Source organism: Polypterus senegalus, chromosome 3 (genome assembly GCF_016835505.1).
Source record: "Polypterus senegalus isolate Bchr_013 chromosome 3, ASM1683550v1, whole genome shotgun sequence".
Taxonomy (NCBI): domain Eukaryota; kingdom Metazoa; phylum Chordata; class Cladistia; order Polypteriformes; family Polypteridae; genus Polypterus; species Polypterus senegalus.
The window spans coordinates 222,528,409-222,550,071 of record NC_053156.1 but is presented as its reverse complement, the minus strand read 5'-3'; the positions used below and the strand labels follow the sequence as shown (position 1 = coordinate 222,550,071).

The 21,663-nt window shown below is 37.4% G+C and overlaps 1 protein-coding gene across 2 annotated transcripts in view; it reads left to right on the top strand.

Moving 5' to 3' along the window:
• The first annotated feature begins 8,106 nt into the window (after positions 1–8,106).
• Positions 8,107–21,663, top strand: part of sort1b (sortilin 1b) — a 102,711-nt gene continuing 89,154 nt past the window's right edge. For both annotated transcript variants that reach the window (XM_039748558.1, XM_039748557.1), the window contains exon 1: positions 8,107–8,584. In XM_039748558.1, coding sequence (XP_039604492.1) covers positions 8,336–8,584 — 249 coding nt within the window. In that variant the 5' untranslated portion in view covers positions 8,107–8,335. The remainder of the gene's footprint in view (positions 8,585–21,663) is intronic.

The window sequence follows — 21,663 nt, the reverse complement described above, 5'->3', positions numbered from 1 at the left end:
AGGATAAAATATTTTGCCTTCTTACTAGTTGTACCATGCGTGAGTATTCACACTTGGTTTTGTGCACCTTTAGTAAACAGTTTGTTTCTCAAATTCATCAAAACAATTCAGATTTCCTTTTTTAAATCTGGCTGTATGCTACACTGTGTCGAGAAAATACATTTTTCAGGGCTAAAAATTTAGAAAATCCAAAAAGTGTAACTTTTACAGATAATTCTAAATCAAATACCTGTACTGGTTCATTAACAGCATTAGTTTTTTTGTTTTTTTTTTTTTAAAAAAAAGTACAGGCAAGAAAAAGCATTATCTGAGATATATGCTTGGGCAATGTGGTACACAGACCCTTTTTAATCAGAATATTAACAATTTCTAGAGACATTTGATGCAAAATATAGTGGTGTATACATCTAATTATAACTTGAAATGTGAAAGGACTAAGCTACAGACATTGGTCTATTAAACAAAGGAGCAAGGTCAAAATTGGACAGTAAAGCAGCTGAAGTTGTATACAGTTGAAGTCAAACGTTTACATACACTTAGGGTAAATTCTTTAAAACAAACTTTTCAATCCCTCTACAGATTTTATACTAACAAACTATAAATTTGGAATATCATCTTAAGACATCTACTTTGTGTAGTTCAAATATAATTTTTCCCAAAATGTTCACAGATAATTTTTTATTGACTACATCACAATTCCAGAGGGTCACAAGTTTACATCCACGAAACACCTGAAGGTTCCACATTCATCTGTATAAATAATAATACTTAAGTATAAACACCATGGGGCCATACAGCTGAGGAAGGAGACACGTGCTGTGTCCTAGAGAAGAACGTACTTTGGCACAAAAAGTTCAAGTCAATCCCAGAACAACAGCAATGGGAGATGCTGGAGGAAACCGGTAGACAAGTAAGTATATCAACAGTAAAACGACACCAATATTGACATAACCTGAAAGGCTGCTCAGCAAGGAAGAAGCCACTACACCAGAGTTGCCATAAAATGCCAAACTGTAGTTTGCAATGGCACATGGGGACAAAGCTGTTACCTTTTGGAGAAGTGTCCTCTGGTTTAAAAAATCCAAGATTGAACTGTTTAACGACCATTGTTATATTTGATGGAAAAAAGGTGAGGCTTGCAAGCCAATGAACACCATCCCAACTGTCAAGCATGGATATGGGAGCATCATGTGGTGGGGGTGCTTTGCTGCAGGAGGGACTGGTGCACTTCACAAAATAGATGGCATCATGAGGAAGGAAAATTATATAGATATACTGCAGGAACATCTCAAGACCTCGGCAAGGAAGATGTAACTTAGTTGCAACTGGGTCTTCCGAATGGACAATGATTCCAAGCATACCTCCCAAATTTGTGGCAAAACAGCTAAAGGACAATAAGATCAAGGTATTGGCATGGCCATCACAAAATCTGGACCTCAATCTGATTGAAAATTTGTGGGTAGAACTGAAAAAGTACGTGTTAGCAAGGAGGCCTATGAACTGGTCCCAGTTACACCAGTTGAGTCTGCAGGAATGAGCCAAAATTCTAGCAACCTCTTGTAAGAAGCTTGTGGAAGGCGATCCAAAACATTTGTCTCAAGTTAATCAATTTAAAGGCAATGCTACCAAATATTAACAAAGTGTATGTAAATGTGTGACCTACTGGAATTGTAATGCGGTCAATAAACAATTTTAGAAAGTATTTTCAAAATAAAACTATCTTTTGACTAATTTTTAAAATGTGGAACACTTGTCACTGCTGCACAAAACCGGTTATTTGGAAATGTAAAACAATATTATGTACTGCAAAACCTTTACTTGTGCTAACATTAATTTGCTGTTACCAATACAAGAAAAGGTAAAACAGACACACACTTTGGGGCAGCTGAAGCAAATATGTTAAAGAAAAAATTCCCAGTTTTGCACTAAAATTAACTACATATCATTTTGGGGTTGCAATTTATACATTTAGTGGATGAAATGCTAGCACATTATATTCTAACCTAAGTAATTATTTGCACCCTAAAGAATGTTTTAATTAAACTGTCCAGCAACAATGAGTGTTCCAATACATCGACCAGCAAGGATAGAGCTCCCTCATCCTACATACTCGGTGCCCTTTTAATTTTTGAATCATGATGAACCATGCTACAAAGACAATTGTCTGAGCTCCCTCCATTATATGTGTGTTTATCTTCAAGCAGTCCATTCATATTTGTAATCCATTTACTCCAGTCCTGATTCACAGGAGCCAGAGGCTTTTCTTGCAGCATCAAATGCAAACCAAGGACTAAACTTATATAGGATGCCAGTCCATCACAGGGCACTCACAAACATACCCTCACATTCACCTCTACCTGAACAATTTAGAGGTATTAATCAGTCTAACCAAGACATCTTTAGGTCATGGGAAGAAAACCCATACAGACAGAATTGGGATTCAGAGCCAGTCTACTGGAGATATAAGGCAACAAACCATAATTATTGCCCCTGCGGCCTTGTTAGTATAGATTATGGTGGCACCAGATGACCCATGCAATAGATGGAATTGTTTTCTTTGTTCTAGCCTTATTTGTGTTTAATTTTAGATATGGGCTAGTTGAGTTCACTGTGATTGTTCAGTTGTTTTAAGTGAAAAGGTGATAAAAGATAATAGTAATTGTAAATTATCTGTTACAAACTTAATCACTTTTAAACTTGTTGCATTTTGTACATTGTTAGTTTGGAAAGCTTATATTGTTTCCTTCTGGTGCAAAGTATCCCAAATTGCAATGAATAAATCCAAAGACAATATGAGGCCACCCATGAAAAACATATTGACTGAAATGTTTAAGTAAAGAAAGATTTAAATATAATTGAACTTGGATCTTTTGATTGAAAGGATAAGACATATGAGACTATCAAATAAGACTATCACATTACATGTGGTGACACTTCACTGCCCATAGATCAACTCCAATTCGTACCCCCCCTACCCAATAAAGGAGTTAAAGACTAATATTACCTGTCAAAAAACATGATTTTTTTTTTTGTTTTTACATTTTATTGAGATTATTAGAAGCAAGTAACATTCCATACAGGCCAGTCAAACTTGACAAAACTAAATTCAAATCAATCCCCACCCACGAGAAAGAGAGCAAGGCCAACAGCCAGAGTAAAACTTTTAAGAGTAGAAAAAAAGGGGGAGAAAATAATTTCCCCCAATTTAAGTGCTTATTCAAAAATGTTATTGATTAGATCTTGCCAAATTTAAAAAAGTTTTGAACAGATCCTATAAATGATAATTTGATTTTTTCCTATTTCAGATAGTATTTAACATCAGTTGCCCACTGACTTAAAAGAGATGGGTTAGGATTCTTCCAGTTGAGCAAGATAAGTCTATGTGCCAATAGTGAAGTAAAGGCAATTACAGTTTGTTTTTCCTTCTCCACTTTAAGCCCATCTGTAGGTACACCAAACACAGCTGTTAATGGATTAGGAGGGATTGTAATACCAAGGCAGTCTGAAAGGCATTTAGAGATGTTGTTACAAAATGATGTTAATTTGGTGCATACCCTAATGAGCCCAATGAGGCCAGAGCCTGATTGCAACATTCGCAGGCTGCATCTTGCACTGGAAACATTTTGGACAATTTTAAACGAGACAGATGTGCTTGATAAAAGATTTTAAGTTGAATAATTGTATTCTTTGTGCATATGGAGCTAGAGTGAATTTCTGAGCATGGCTGCCTTCCACTCCTTTTCTGAAATGTTGAGTAAGACATCCTTTTCCCACTGTACTCTGGGATCTTTGAAAGGAATGGACATTCAAATGTTTTTATATATTACAGAAATGCTGTCTGAGTCCTCAAGACTGATCAGTATTTCTTCAGAAATAGAAGTAGGTGGGAGGTGAGGAAAATTGGGCAGATTTTGTTTAGCAAAGTTTCTAATTTGGAGGTAGTGGAAGAATTGTATTGATGGAAAGTTAAATTTGGAGTGAATTTGTATGTATAGATCTGTAAGTGATTTAATCCTGTATATTTTCAAAACATTCAAAACTGCGTATGTTTGAAAGGGCGGCAAAAGGTGGTTATCATGCAGAGGGGCCACAGATAAAAGCTTATCTATCTTGAAGTACTTCCTGTATTGGTTCCATATCCTGAGTGAATGAAGCAAAATTGGGTTGTTAGTATATTGATGATAACTCGTATTCACTGGGGTGCAAAGCAAGGAATATAAAGAAGTACTTCAGATTCAGATTTTATTTCTATTGCGGACCACGCCTGTGTGTGTTCATTTATTTGTGTCAATATCCATGTTTTTATAGCTTGTATATTTGCCACCCAGTAATAAAATTGAAAGGTAGAGCCATGCCACCTTCTGCCTTAGGTCTTTGTAGGGTCGCCTTTTGGATGAGTGGATGTTTTGAATTCCAAATAAATGAGGTTATGATTGACTCTACCTTCTTAAAAAATGATTTGTTAATGTATATGGGAATGTTTTGAAATAGAAAAAGAAGTTTAGGAAGGGTATTTATCTTCTTCTTTCGGCTGCTCCTGTTAGGGGTTGCCACAGCGGATCTTCCTGTCCTCTGCATGTTGCTCTGTTACACCCATCACCTGCATGTCCTCTCTCACCACATCCATAAACCTTCTCTAGGAAGGATATTTATCTTGACAATGTTAATTCTTCCAGCTAAAGTGAGATGAAGGGTAGACCATTTATGCAAGTCTTGCTTACGTTTTTCCATGTAGACAGCAAAATTTTGTTGATAAAGAGCTTGATGTTCACCCCTAGGTATTTAAACTGATTTGTGATGATAAAAGGGATGGTGTCCAATCTAATATGTGCTACAGAGTTCACTGGAAAAAATAGGTAAATTTCAAAAATAAATCACATGTGCCACATTTCACACTTGTGGCCTGAAAAACAAAATTGTGCATAAATAAAAGGCAAACAGAGTGCTTGTGATTTATAGATAGAGATTTGAAAATTTTACTAAAAGTATTATGGGAATACAAGGTTGTTATACCATGTTAGCCATTATGGATGAAATGAGAAGTCATCAAAAAGACACCTTTTATTGACTAACTGAATTAATTACAATATGCAAGCTTTTGAGGCAACTGAAGCCCCTTCTACAAGCAGGTTCCTCGAAAGCTTGCATATTGTATTCGATTCAGTTAGCCAATAAAAAGTGTAATTTTACTTAAGATTTCTTATGGGAGTGCAAGAGCTATTTGCGAATTGCATGCCATATAACATTGGAGCATTTCTTTTCTATTTGTTTTGTGTAGATGGCATTACAGAATTTTAAGCTCTGTTATAAATGTATGCACAATAAATCCATTTATGCTCCATTTATCCCACTCCTGAATACTTCACATTTTCTTTTGAACCCATTACCTTGCAACAAAATTAAGTCACCCTGTTTGCTAAAATATTTTTGATTGCTTCACTTTAGCACCTGTATGAAAAAACATTCTTCTACATTATTGCATTGCAGAGGTCAAGTCAAGTCAGTTTATTGTCATACCTTTGATACAAAGTATTGCAACATACAGTATCACAAAATAATGTTCTCCAAGATCCTGGTGCAGCATATACATACAGTCAAAGTAAAAAGTATGTGAATCTCTAGGAATTACCTATATTTATGTCTAATTCCCATATAAAACATGGTTGTATCTTCATGTCAGTTACAATAATGAACAAACACAGTCTCCTATAAGTAAAGATACACAGATTTTCAGAAAGATTTTGACCATATTGAATAAATCATTCAAACTGTGAAACTGAAGGTTGGAAAAACTAAGTGAATCCTAAGCTAATGACTTTTTAAAAAGCTAATTGCAGTCAATATTTAGCACACATGGAGTCCATTTAATGAAATGAGTTCAGAGGTGTGGCCTAGAATTACTTTGATTGATTAAAAAACACTATAAAGTTTGAGCTTTTGACAAGAAGCATATCCAGATGGGAATTATGCCTCGCACAAAAGAGCTGTCTGAAGAGCTACAATCGAGAATTGTTAATCTATATAAGGCTGGAAAGGGTAACAAAGTCATCTCAAAGTCTACTGTTAGGCAAGTTGTCTATAAATGGAGACAATTTGGTATTGTGGCTACTCTGCCTAGAAGTGGGCGCCCTGCCAAGATGACTCCAAGAGCAAAACGCAAAGTCAGCAATGAGGTAAAGAAGAACCCTAGGGTGACAGCAAAGGACTTGAAGAAGTCATTAGAACTGGCTGACATCTCTGTTCATGAGTCAACTATACGCAAAACATTAAACAAGAAAGGAGTCCGTGGCAGAATACCAAGAAGGAAGCCACTTCTATCAAAAAAGAACATTGCTGAACACCAGAAGTTTGTGAAAGAGAACTTGGACACTCCACAACGGTACTGGGAAAATGTTTTGTGGAGTGATGAAACCAAAATTGAACTATTTGGGAGGAACAAGCAGAACTTCATTTGGCGTAAAAATAGCACTGCATATCAACATCAAAACATCATCCCTACAGTAAAGTATGGTGGAGGGAACATCATGATTTGAGCCTGTTTTGCTGCATCAGAGCTGTGACAGCTTGCCATAATTGAAGGGAAAATGAATTCACAAGTTTATCAACAAATTCTCCAGGATAATGTGAGGGTGTCTGTCCATCAACTTAAGCTTAGAAGAGGCTGGGTGATGCAACAGGACAATGAAACCAAACATTGCAGCAAATCCACAGCACAATGACTTCAGAAGAACAAACTCCGCCTTTTGGAGTGTCTTAGTCAGAGCCCAGATCTCAATTTTATTGAGATGCTGTGGAATGACTTGAAGAGAGCCATACACAGAAGACAACCAAAGAATATGGAAGAGTTAGGCAGTTCTGCGGGGAAGAATGGGCTGAAATTCCCCCAGCACGATGTGCAAGTGTGATCTGCAGTTACAGGAAGTGCCTGCTTGAGGTCATTGCTGCCAAAGGAGGGTCAACCAGTTATTAAATCCCAAGGTTCACTAACTTTTTCCACTACCACTGTGAACATTGAACACATTTGTAAAATAAAGACATGAAAGAGTAGATTTTTTGTGTGTTATTGGCTTAAGCTCATTGTGTATATCAGTACCTGTGACTTAGATGAAGATCAGGTCACTTTTTATGACCAACTCATGCAGTAAACCAGATAATTCCAAAGGGTTCACATACTTTATACTTTGACTGCAAGCACAGGACAAGTGCAAGATTGGTAAAGAACTATACAATAAATAGATAAATATGTAAATTAATAAAGAATAGGTAAATTAACACATAGTAATAATTTGAAATAGATCGTAATAAATAACTAATAATAGCAACAACAGTAGTAACAAATGTAACCAATGTATAGCATATAAATAAGCTACCAGGCGCACATTTGAGTGCAGGGGGCAGCACAAAGTTTAAGAGTCCGGACAGCCAAAGGGTAGAAGCTGTTGCAGAATCTGACAGAACTGGATCGGATGCTACAGTACCTTCTGCCAGATGGGAATTGAACAAAGCGAACGTGGAAAGGGGGGCAGTGGTCCTTCACACTGCTATGGTCTTTGCGGATGCAACGCTTTACATAGATGTATTTAATGGAAAGCAGAGCGGTCCCAATGATTTTTTTGTCTGCTGTGTGGACTATCCGTTGTTGGTTCTTACTGTCAGGGACACTGCAGTTCCCACACTAGACAGTGATGTAGCTGGTCAAAACACTCCCGATGTGCGCCTGTAGAATGTAATTGAATACAAATATCCAAACACCAGTGTTCTGACCTCGTAAATTCCATTTACGGGCGCGGAGTACATAAACAAAACTCGACGGTGTGCTGAGTTAGGTTGCGCCTCTGTTAACAGACCAACCTCGCACTGTCGGTTGACGTAGAATTCATTTATTGAAAACAGCGAAAAATAAACAAACTTCGCACCCTCATTACCTTTAAGCTTCTGGGAAACAGCTCTTAAAGTTCGCAAGGGCGGGTCATTGCGTGGAAATTGTCAACAAATAATGATTTAACCAACCAAAATGTCAATCAAGGCTTCCGCGTCGCTTTGATTGACGTCAAAACAGCCAATGAGTGAAAAGAGACGGCGGCCGTGCGATCCATTTAACATTGCGCGTCTAATACAGGAGGCGGTGTTTCGAAGGAAGGACGCCGTTTTTTCGCATCTTGAACAATGCCGCTTGGGGTGCTTGATAACGGAGCTGAGTGGAACTGAGCTTGGGTTTGGATTGCTTGTCTGGAAGGCTGGGGTGGGACGTTACTGCACGGCTGCCATTACTGGATTATGTTAGTTTGAGCGCCACTGAGCTGTTTGTTTTGTGCAACGGGGCTGGTGTGGCACGATGAGCGTTGTGAAATTATGCGTAGTGGCCGTTCTCTTCTTTACCGGGTCGCTAGCGGCAAATGTGTATGCTCAGGCTGAGCAGCCCTGTCAAAGGAGCGGGGCAGAAGAAACATATCAACGAAAGGTTGGTAGCAGTCAGGCGCTGACCGGGAGCAGCAATGCAAGAAGACGACGGAGTTCAGAGACTAGCGACACCTGCAAAGTTTGGCAGGGATATGAGATCCGGTTACGGAACAACACCCACCCGGTGAGTGTGCTGATGCTGTCTTTCTGGAAGATCGTGGAACTTGGCTGCCTTCGTGGTGGTAGGAGCTGAAGGTGGAAGTTGGGGCGTCCGCGGTATTTTCATTCCTACTCTTAATCTTAAGAGTGAAGCGAGGTTTAGTGTACCTCCAGGCTTTATCACTATCACGGCGCGTCTACTGTTCAGACATAAGCGATGCGCGTATTGACCCGCTTCTTCATAGTCTATCTCATGCACTGGTTTGTACTAGAAGTCCAGAACTGACATGTTCTAAACACAAATAACCCACGTGTCGTTTTTCTTTATTTTTTTGCTAGCTCTGGGCGATATGTTTATAACCGCCTTAGTATATAATTGACAATAAACGATTGTGTGTGTAATTTCTGTTAATTGTATAGCTTCTCTTATCGACATCACCCTGACCAAGTAGTTTTACAGCACAACACAGAACAAGATTATATGGAGCTCGATAGTGAATATCACGAATAAGCTATAAATATTCAGGAATCCACAAGATACAGTTTAAGACCATGAACTTTGATCTGAGCAATACCTAGCCAAAAGTAAAAACTGACATGGAAAAACTGTATTAACACAGTAGTTGCTAGAGTCTGTGCCTAGCAGGTACTGGGCAACAATACAGTGTGTATGCTGCAGTTAGTAGGCTTTTTTACAGCTGGTGTACTATGTATGTTCTAATAAACTTCTAAATTTAATGTGCATCTATGTATGGATCATACTAACGGAGCCCATTTCTGACACCTGATGTTTACCAGATGGTTTATGTTACCTAAGTAAAGATTTCTATGGATTAACTAGAGTGATGAGATGGCAATGTACTAAGTAAGCATCATTGCATGAGTTGAGTGTGGAATTTGCTGGTAATACAAATTGGGTAACTCCGTTCCAAAAATTCTAGAGTTGTGAGGCATTCATTTTGTATGTGAGGTTTGTTATTATTGCATGCTAAAATATCAGTCCTGCATATTTGCAGTATTTCATCAGCTTTGTGGCTTTACATAAGCGTTCATTATTACTGGGATTTGTTAACCTTCATTGGATCACAAGAAGTTTTGACAAACAAGAGAAGACATAACATAAGACTTGCACAACCATTGAAAAGTTTGTGGTCACCAAAGGTAGCCAGTTGGTTTAAAAATGGTCTTGATTTTTAGTTACTGTGACCACCATATTTATAATAAAAAAAGGATAAACAACTGTAGAAGATATACACTACCATTCAAAAGTTTGAGGTCACCCAGAAGCTAATATTTTGGTGTGTATTTAAATGAAGAAGACAACTAAGGACCTGTATGGTGCTTGTTTCTCAAACTTCAAGTCTCTGATGTCCTTTTCCTCTTTAATACAGTTGCTTTCTGGGCATTCTTATTTTTATGTCCTGGTTATATCCAGTTTACCTTCTTTTAAGACAGTAATGGACACCTTTACACGTTGGCAGCCTGTTACATGGAATAGCCTTCATTCTGTAAGAAAACAATAGACTGACAAGTGTTTTGAGAAAGCTGTTTAATTCATTTTTTTAAGCCTGAACTGAACTTCAGGAATTCCAGTACCTTTGCAACCCGAGTGAAAAGAATAATTGGTGTCAGTAATGTAAATGCAGTTACAAAGGTTTCCCAAATAACCAATTAGTATGTACACATGACTATTGAAGGATAAAATAAGGGAGTTTACCATTAGGACACTGAAGGAATTGCTTCTGAAAATGGAGCCTTGCAGCCATACGTGAGTAATAAATTAAAAATCGGTTATTTCAAGTAGTAAATGAAATTATGAATGTTCGTAGTATATTTTTAAATCAATTTAGCGGTATCCTGATAATATAAGGTATTCATTTTTATCAAAAACATGACCATTTTTTTAAGTGACCTCAAACTTTTGAACCAGGGGTGTCCAAACCTTTTTCACTGAGGGCCACATACAGAATAATATATGAGGGCTGGGCCACCTAATTGAGATGAGGTATATTGCCTCACCTCCAGTGTATTAAATTAGTAAAATCAGTCATGCTTCATAATAGAATATGCTTAAATAAAAAACAGCATTACACCTCTCCATTAATGGGTTTTCATTTATTGTATTACAAAAGGTGTTGGTAGCTTATTTTCATAACCGCGTCCTCAGATTGCTTCTTAGTCAGGATGGTGATCCCACTTTACAGCCCTGTATAAAGGTGGGATAAATAAGGGGGAAAGGGATGGGTATGTTTCAACCTTGTTATGCAAAGAAGATATTAAAATTGTTAACATATCAACTAATGTTTGTCAGAAAATGTCATCCACTTTATATTGGCTGAATTTATTAAGTCATTTGGCTTATTAAAACAGGAATACTGTGTAATATATTTTTAACTCGCGTTTAATGGGAACAGTGATGCTGCGATTTGGACTGAAGGATGGCTTGCAGGTCAGGAGTAAGCTGGGTGGTTGAAATGCGAAGGACATCACAGAGATGGCTGTCTCTCATTTTGGTTCTCAGTCTGCTTTTATTCAGATTTAACAGAGAAAACGTTTGCTCGCATATGTGTGTTGAGCCGAACAGACTGATCATTCATTGTGCATGGCATCTCATCAGAGGAAACTTGGCCTTTTTCCAAGCTCCGGTAAAAGTCAGGTAGGGAGAGATGCTGATGTTGATTCTTCAGAGAATCATCACACTGCATTTCAATAGGTTCTAACTGCAGACTCTCTTCCACTTCTTCCGAATCCATCAGGAATGGAGTCGAGAAAAAGCTTGATTTGTTTCTCAATGACAGAAACATTTTGGAGGCACTGACTGAATTCTGTCATGAGAGATGTGATCACAGACACATTTTCCCTTTTTAGCAGAAAGCTTGGCCTCAGAAAAAGAACATATGATTTTGGAGAGCATGGGGAAGTGCACAACATTAAAGGTTGGTCCTTCTCTTTCAAAAACTGGTTGATTTCTGATCGCAGGGAATAAAACTGCTGCAGCACGGAGCTGTGGCTTAGCCAGTGCACATCAGAATAGTAGAGGAGGTTCCCTTATTCAGCATCGATATCAGATAGGAAAGCTTGAAATATTCTGTGGTAGAGCCCTCGTGGTCGAATTATGTTGTCAGATTTCACAACAGTGTTCATCTCATCGCCAAGTTGGTCTGTCTTTGCACACTGGGCTTCTTGGTGGATGATACAGTGCATTTTAACAGCCTCAACTCCACTCTCTTGCACCGTGGTGCACCTAATGGATGCCATTCCTTTGCATTTGCCTGTCATTGATGGTGCCCCATCTGTTGTAACTCCACATAGCTTGTCTCATTTATGTCTCATCTTGTCAAGTGGCTTCAAAAATGTCCTTATCTGTTGTTGTTCCCTTTAGACTCCAAAGATCAAGTAGCTCCTCCATAATGTAAAAGGTATCGTCAACTTCCTATAAAAAAAATCAACAACTGTGTGGTGTCTGTGGAATCTGTGCTGTCATCACATGCAATCAAATAAAAATCAAAAGCACAAGCTTTATCTGAGACTTGATGTTTTAAGTTAGCTGACAAATATTCCATTTGCTGCCCAACTGTGTTTCTGGGCAAGCTAACGTTGTTGAATTCCTGCATTTTCTCCGGGCACATTATTCCTGTGATTTTTACTGAGGTACTCTTTTATGCAGTCACCATCTGAGAAAGGTTTCCCATGTCGGGCAATGAGCTGTGCTACCATGTAACTGGCTAATGTGGCATTTTTTTGTGTTTTGTTAGCACTGAAAAAATACTGTTGTTGAGCTGGCAGACTTGTTGCCATTTGCATAACTTTCTGTTCTCACCCTGCACCAGTGTAGGATGTGTAGGTCAGATATTTAGTTTTGTAGTGTCGTCACATGTTATGCTCTTTCATCACTACAATAGTATCATTGCAAATCAAGCAGACACACTTCCCCTTGACTTCTTGGAAGAAATATTAATTTTCTCACCATGTCTGAAATTTTCTGCACTTACTTGCCATTTTGCATTTCTTAAGTTCTGCCATTTTTGGTCATCTGTAGCAAATTTTTTTTTTTTGGTTGATCAATACAGTAGCTCCACCTTATGTTAAAACTAAGAAGTACATTATGGTTAAGAACAAGTTTGTGTGTGGACCATATTTCATTATATTTTTAGAATTTGCTGCGGGCTAATTAACAATGGACCATGGGCCGCAGTTGGTCCACGGGCCGTAGTTTGGACACCCCTGTTTTGAACTGTAGTGTATATCTTCTAGAGTTGCTGTCTTCTTTTGAAATATGGTGGTCCGAACTCTGAATAGTTTTTGTAAATAAGATGTATTTTAAACCTAGTGTCTATCTCTGACAATGGTACAGTTTTTGATGGTAGTCTAAACATTAATTTCAAAATAAGTTTTGGGCCATTCTTTCCAAACTTGCAAAGCTGCCAGATATTAATTTGGTTAAGCTTATTGTGCTGCTTTGAAGACTGCTTTATATGGGAGACTGCTCTAATGATTTGGTATTTAATATGTTGGTAGCAGTGCAGAATTGTAGAGATATGCAGTTAGTAGGGCTTCTAAAGTAGCTTGCAGTAGCTTAAAAAGATTGAGCAAACACAAAATCGGTGGCGTTTAACTTTTTATAAAGGGTTTGGAAGCAACTGGGTGCAGTTTAATTGGATATACATTTACATTTATTTGCTTGGTGGATGCTTTTATCCAAACGGAGGTAAACAAACTGTAGTTAAGTAACATTAGGGCTTGTTTATTCAGCAAGTGTAATAGGACAGGTAACAAAGTTGATTGTCACAAGTGAAAAGAAGTAATAACTAATAATTTACAATAATGAATTATAATTGATAAGGCATTTAAATTTAAGCAACAAATAACCAACAATATAAAAGATCATAGAGCATAGTGTTTTTTTTTTTTGTTCCTTCAACCAATTAGACAGATATTCACAGAACAGATGGATCTTCATTTACTTCTTAAATACTTTGACAGAGTTAGCAGACGGATGCAGTTGAGTAGCCTGTTCCACCAAATGGGAACTAAACAGGAACAGAGTCTGAATTAAGACTTGATACCACATAGAAGTGGCATCACCACCCGCAGTTCATTGGCAGACCCGAGCAGGTGAGAAGGAGCATAGCACTTCAGCGATGTCTCCATTTGTACAGGTACTGCCCACTGATTACTCTGTAGGCAAGCATGAGGGATTTGAACTTGATGCATGCTGCTACAGGGAGCCAATGTAGCAACCTAAAGACAGGAGTGATATGTGCCCGTCTCGGCTGGTTAAATGGAAGACAGGCTGCTGCATTCTAGATGATCTGTAGTGGCTTGATAGCACATGCAGGTACTTCTGCCAGAAGCAAGTTGCAGTAGTCTAGATGTGATAAGGCCAGAGACTGGACCAAAGGTTGTCCTGCATACTCTGTCAGATAATGTCTAATCTTACGAATGTTGTACAGCATGAGCCTGCATGAATGAGAAACAGTAAAAATGTGGTAAAAAAATAAAGCTGCTCATCAATCACCACCCCAACGTTGCATACAGACTTGGCAGGTTAGCGACAGTGAGCCAAGCTGTACAGAGATGGGGAGTTGAACAGACTGGCTGGCTGGGATCACAAGAAGCGTCTTGGTTTTTGCCAGGTTGAGCTATACATGGTGGTCCTTCATCTAGGTTGAGATATCAGTAAGACATGCAGAGACTTAGGATGATACTGTATTGTCCTCTGGAGGGTATGGCAGGTACAGTTGGAACCCATCGGATTGGATGGTGGAGCCAAGTGTGGTGGTATACACAGAGAGAGAAGAGGAGGACCCAGCACTTGTCCTAGGGGTACACCTATATATTTCTGGAGTGCATTTGACAACACTCCTCCAGGACACACTGTAGGATCTGCCTGAGATTTAGGACTTGAAACCATCCGAGAGCCTTTCCAGTGATGCCACTGTCAAAGAGGGGGTGGCAAAAAGGATGTCAAGGTTAACTGTGTCAAAGATAGAAGAGAGATCCAACCCTTAGAACCATTTTAAATTGTTTTAGGCCAGACCTATTCTTCTGTTGGCAAGTTAATAGTTGTTAGCAAACTTCTAATTGTGTGTGTGAGTTTTTTGTTTTTTTTAAATACAGGAATTTTTAAGTAATGATTAAATAATGAGTTGAGTTATAAAGACATCCCTAAAGTGGCAACAAAAACAAAAAAGCAAGGGAGGCATTTAGAAAATTAACACATTAGTCATTTGTCATGCAAGAAAGTTTTTCATTTGACTTTTCACTGAATGTGTTTTTTTTTTTCAGTAAGTGGCATTATCCAGCTTGTTTCCTATATTCATTTAATGTAAATTTTCACAACGGCAACTGTCATACACCTAACAAAGTGAGCCATTGACAGTCCTGATTTGAATAGTATGTTCTTCCAAATGTAACTTTAAAGAATTTATTGTTAATGAGATGTAATAAATTAATGTGTCATTGAATGATCATGGTGTTTACTAATTTGTGTGTCACTAATATCATTTTCAGATTTTTTTTTTTTTTTTGTAAGTAGCTGCCACTACAATTGAAGACATGCAGTCTTTATTTTTTTTAAACTTGCTCCTCTACATCGGGGTCACAGGCAGGTGGTACATAATCGACAACACTGGGCTCAAGTTGTAAACCAGCACAGAGTGCCAGATCATCAGAGCATACACATTGAAGATAATACTGTATGTCAGAACTGTTTCACATCATAAACAACAGGAGATCAAGTCATATGCACAGTATCGCCATTAAAGTCACTGGTGTCTGTTAAATTAACAGCTTTTTTTTGTTTACAGTTCAGTACCTTAACCTCAAAGCCACAGTGTTGTGCTGCTGTTGCATAGTCAGTCATTGAAACACACTACTGTATATTTGAGTATGTAGCAGACTGTAACAGTTTCTGTTATACAAGGGAAGCATTTCTTAAAATCATTTACTGTGAGAAGAGACAAACACAGCTTATTTACCAAATGAAACAATTGGATTGGTTTTAGTGTTTTACAATTATGAAACCTGTTGCTTGGCATATGTTTTTATTTTAAACTTTCCTATATGTGCTATAAGTGAAATATTATGGGGAAAAAGCTGAGAAAATATCAAAATGTTTCCCAGTTTAGTACAAATTGACTACTTTTGGCATGATGTTTGCATCTGCCTGTGTGAAACTGTGGACAGACTAACTCCAACTAATTACTAATTCAAAGGAAACTTGACACAGTTCTGAAGAGTGTAAAAATGGTAGAATTATGATTATATATATAATTTTCTTTGACCCATCCATCATCCTACATAAGAAAACATTGACCTACAATGTATTACTACTGTAAACGTTTAAACTATTGACTTTCAAGCACTTTTTTTTTTTTTTTTAAATAAAATGTATTATGTGTTAATGGCTTTTTTGTAGAGGATCACTGTTAATGTTAACTCACAAGAAGTAACATTCAGTTTGATCAAATACCATAAAGGTGCTTTGATGTTTTCTGTAGATGGTCTTTCAAAAATCAGTTTCTTAACATGAGTCACTGACTGTTACCTTGATAATTGTCTTAAACAAAGGTTTCATAGTTTGATTAAAGAATACAGTTGGTGTTTTGTAAGTTGAAGTTATTTCTTCACAAACATGGTATATATGCAGTTGCCACATGAAATTGTTTTGTAAAATTAACTTCTTTCTATAAATTTAAAATATCTTTTAGTGATGATGGGGCACAGAGGTAAAGCTTAAAAACTTACCATGTATGTCAGTTTTTCAAGTTAAGTCCAGTTAAGCCACATCTTGCAATTACATGCACATTGGTAAAATATGTTACCCATGTTATTTTTGAACAATAAATATGTGATTCGGCCATTTTTAAAAGAAGGCCACCAAGCTGATCCTATAATTTCAATTCCAAGCTCTCAGTGGCTCATTATCTGTGGCTTCAACTAATCTGCAATTGAATTTCCCCTTTAAGTAGACAGAGGCTGGTATGAACTATGCCCCACTCAAGTGGACACTCACAATGTTTACAGTTACCAGCCAGTATGTGTAATGTGGAAGCACACAGCTGACCAGAAAACTTTTGGAATGTTTTTAATCTTTTTTTTATTTTTTAATTTACATAGCATATTCTGGGAAAACTGTCTTTAGTAAGTAAATAAATAAATAAATAATAAGCATCTGTTACTCAGTCATATTACTGAATATTTCCAAGTAATGTAATTGGCTGTTGGTCCGTTCTAGAAAATGTGATGAATTGTAGTTGACTTTTTATTACTCTTGGTTTTTTTAATCTCAGTTCTCTTGTCATACAGAATTTTTTTTTTTTTTAATCTTTGTGACAAATGGATCTAATTCTTATTATTCTTCATCTCATGATTTATTGAACCACTCAGTGTTTCTTTATGTAGCCCAGTTATCCATGGCAGACAGTAACTTGAAGTATTAACTTGAGCAGTGTGATTTACTCTGCACTTTAGTAAGATAATGCATGATTTTTTTGCAGACATTTTTGTACCCTATTTTATTTTATTCACTTTGCTGTCTTTAGAAAATATATACAAAAACATTAGACATACAGTTGACAGTATGCTTAGCTGAGTAATATAAACTGCTTTTCTTATGTAGATCTTGAGTAATTTTATAATAAGCAACAAACTGGAGGTTAATGATTGTTGGAAAGTAATATTTATAACTAGAATATTGTAAGGCAGGTTTTTGATTCTGAAGTTTTGGTTAACTCTGCCTGGAGACAAACTGAAAGTGTTTTAGTCAGCACTGAAGTATGTGTAATGAACCAATATGTTAAATATTCTTATAGCTATGGTGAAAGAACGTTCTTTAGAAAAATTATGCCACTTATGAAATACTAATGCTGCTCACCTTATCAGAAATGGCCATGTACCAATTGCCCTATAACATTTGCTTTCTTAGAGTCAGTCATTTCTTTTCTCTTCATTCCTTTTTATTGAACTTTGTATATACTACTCTGTCATTTGTTCTGTAGTGATTTACTTCCAAAAATAATATTTAAGATATTTTACTCTTGAGCTACCAGATTTTAAAATGGGGAAACTAGTCAAGAATGCACTCCCAATTTTAAAAGTCCTAATTTAAAACTTACCAACTCTTTGCAGTTTTTGCAAATAAATACTTGGGCATTTCTTTTTTTGATGCATTTTGTAACACTCCTACATGGTTCATAGCCAAAATACTATTGTATGCTTTAGCCAGCTTGGCTACACTTCACATGAAGTTACCTGCCAATAAGTTTTTACAGGTCATCAACTAAATGTACTTCAAAACAGTGCAATGAATATTTACTTAACCTAACTGATTTTCCAGGTGAATTGTAAATAGTGACTCATACAGTGGGCCATATATAAAATCTAGGTGTGGCTGTAAACCCAGAAAGTTTAGCACATGTTATTGGCAAACATTAACTTTAAAAAAAAAAATAAAATAAAATACTTGTTCCAAGATATGGTTTAACTGTAATTTTTAAAATAATTATTATTAAAAGAATCTTTTAAGAGTAGTACTTAAACTCTATTAAGAGAGTAATTTTAAAGGTCTGTGATTTCACTATGACATTGCTCAAGTCATAAACATGAATCTGCTTGCTTCTGCAGAAAGGTGTTTTTAAACCGGGAATCTGGTTGTTGCATCTGTTCATTTATTGAAAAGGTTTGTATCTATGAGCTCACTTCTGTATTTGCTTTTAGTCATTTTCATTTGTAAAAAGTTCTGCTTTCAACTGTATATGCTACTAAATAATGATGCAGTGTATATAGAATACTTGCAAAGTCTTGGAAACAAATTCTGAGTAATATGCTGTTTGTAGAAATCAAGAAAAGAAACTTGTTTTTGAAGTTCAATATTGTACTGAAGCTCAGTTACTTTCAGCTGCAAGACCAATTTTCAACCTGACACCCCAACAGTATGTAACGCTTTTAGCATTTTGGAACTTTGTCACCTTGCCATTGTGCCTTGGCTTCAGTATTGTATTGAACCCCACTGAATAGCAGGATGCTTGAGGAGTTCCTTAATGTTCATTGACTTCTTGACAATATGTTGTATGCTCCAAATTTAATTTAATTTTAATTAATTTCCAAAATTTCCTTACTCTTCATGGGTAGATCCTCACTGACACCCTGTCTTTAATTCTAGAATAGATTCTAGAATTGTTGAGTCATTGGGTGGGCATTCTAGAAACTGTCTGGAAGGTTTTTTTATTTTTTTTTTTTACATTTTTTTTTTTGTGCCCTCAACAAGCACCTTTTATATGTTGTTCTTTGCTTTGGCTATTGCCTACATCAGCGTTTCTCAACCTTTAAGTATTTGTGACCCATAACAGTTTTAATCGCGCCCCTTAATGTTTTTTTGAAAGGAGCCGACTAATACCAATTTGTTCTTTTTTAATTAATGATATATCATAGATGCATATTTTATTATACCTACTTTTATCGATATTTATCTAACTCAATATTTTTCTAGTATCAGAATGTAGTTTAAGTTTATTTGTTTTGGTTTCAATAGATGTATTTTTTCTTATTTTCGATTCTTGTTTTCTTTTTTTCACATCTTCGCGCCCCCCCTTTTTGTTACTTCGCCCGCCCCAAAGATTGAGAACCACTGACCTACATTGTGGTCCTCTTGATGAAACTCTACCTTGAATCATATGCATGTAGAAGCCCTCCTTCTATCACTACATGGAAGGTGTCCTCCTTTAACTTTGCAGTTTGGTTTACTATAGCAGCAATTTGGAGCAATTAGCAACAATAGCAGCAATTTGACTTGGAGCACTGGAGCCTACTTCACATCTCCAAAGTATGAAAATAAACTGCTCTAAAATAAAATGTACTGTATTTGAAACTAGTTCCACAGGTTCAGAAACACCAAACAATGTTGCACAGTCAGTGATTAAAGGATAAGTTTGGTATTTTTTCAAATCAGTTACACCTTCTTTTTAAAGTGACATTTTCCTCCTGAAAACAAAACAGATGCACAAGCATCCTGAATTTCTAGGCACTGGTCAATACTCAAACAAGTTTGTTTTGAAAATTGACGTATCTGGTAAGTTAAAGGTTTTTTTATTCACATAAATACTCATTATTAAACCCTAGACCCAAATTTAAACCGCTGGAAAATGTACTTTTTTAATTTATAAAAAGAAAACTTTCACTTAAGTTTGGTGACAATACTGACATGGTGAATTGACTTTCTTCAGCTTTTTCCAAAAGAGAAGGCACTTTTTAACCTTGTTGAGTTAAGTGGTTTTGAAGGATTCATGTGTGTTTATCTCCAAAACCTTAAAGGCAACAAAACATGTGCACTCCTATTTTTCATTTGTTTTGCAAATACAAGGATTGCTCAATCCTCAGCCTCTGTTGAGATGTAGAAGAAGCTGTTTAGGAGATGAGATACTTTAAATCGGGGGAAGATACCTTGCAGGGTGTTCTCCAGGACATCCTCAAAATCTGTTTTTTCTGTTCTAAGTCTGTTTTATATGATCAATCTTGTATTTGAAGTTGATACTTGTTATGTACATGTAATTATTTACACATTAATCCAATAATAGTTCACCATTGTCATTCTGGTCAGAGAGGCTGTTTCTCCCAGTTTAATGTTTCAAGATATCTCTGTCATTCCCTATATTGTGTATGTTGACATCTATTGGTTAGACTACCATCAGAATATATCTAATCTACTATCTCTAGGATGCTGAATAGTTGTTGCGCGCGCATACACACACAAAGAGACTGTTTTCCTGTTAAATGCTTCACTATGGCAACACCTAGACACTGGCACAAACCTGAGATACACAGCATAGAGCTGGGGACTTACAGTGCATCCGGAAAGTATTCACAGCGCATCACTTTTACCACAATTTGTTTTGTTATGTTACAGCCTTATTCCAAAATGGATCAAATTCATTTTTTCCTCAGAATTCTACACACAACACCCCATAATGACAACGTGAAAAAAGTTTACTTGAGGTTTTTGCAAATTTATTAAAAATAAAAAAAACTGAGAAATCACATGTACATAAGTATTCACAGCCTTTGCTCAATACTTTGTCGATGCACCTTTGGCAGCAATTTAAGCCTCAAATCGTTTTGAATATGATGCCACAAGCTTGGCACACCTATCCTTGGCCAGTTTCGCCCATTTCTCTTTGCAGCACCTCTCAAGCTCCATCAGGTTGGATGGGAAGCGTCAGTGCACAGCCATTTTAAGATCTCTCCAGAGATGTTCAATCGGATTCAAGTCTGGGCTCTGGCTGGGCCACTCAAAGACATTCACAGAGATGTCCTGAAGCCACTCCTTTGATATCTTGGCTGTGTGCTTAGTGTTGTCCTGCTGAAAGATGAACCGTCGCCCCAGTCTGAGGTCAAGAGCGCTCTGGAGCAGGTTTTCATCCAGGATGTCTCTGTACATTGCTGCAGTCATCTTTCCCTTTATCCTGACTAGTCTCCCAGTTCCTGCCGCTGAAAAACATCCCCACAGCATGATGCTGCCACCACCATGCTTCACTGTAGGGATTGTATTGGCCTGGTGATGGTGGTGCTTGGTTTCCTCCAAACGTGACGCCTGGCATTCACACCAAAGAGTTCAATCAGTGTCTTATAAGACCAGAGAATTTTGTTTCTCATGGTCGGAGAGTCCTTCAGGTGCCTTTTGGCAAACTCCAGGCGGGCTGCCATGTGCTCTTTATTAAGGAGTGGCTTCCGTCTGGCCACTCTACCATACAGGCCTGATTGGTGGATTGCTGCAGAGATGGTTGTCCTTCTGGAAGGTTCTCCTCTCTCCACAGAGGACCTCTGGAGCTCTGACAGAGTGACCTTCGGGTTCTTGGTCACATCCCTGACTAAGGCCCTTCTCCCCCGATCACTCAGTTTAGATGGCCGGCCAGCTCTAGGAAGAGTCCTGGTGCTTTTGAACTTCTTCCACTTACGGATGATGGAGGCCACTGTGCTCATTGGGACATTCAAAGCAGCAGAATTTTTTCTGTAACCTACCCCAGATTTTTGCCTTGAGACAATCCTGTCTCGGAGGTCTACAGACAATTCCTTTGACTTCATGCTTGGTCTGTGCTCTGATATGAA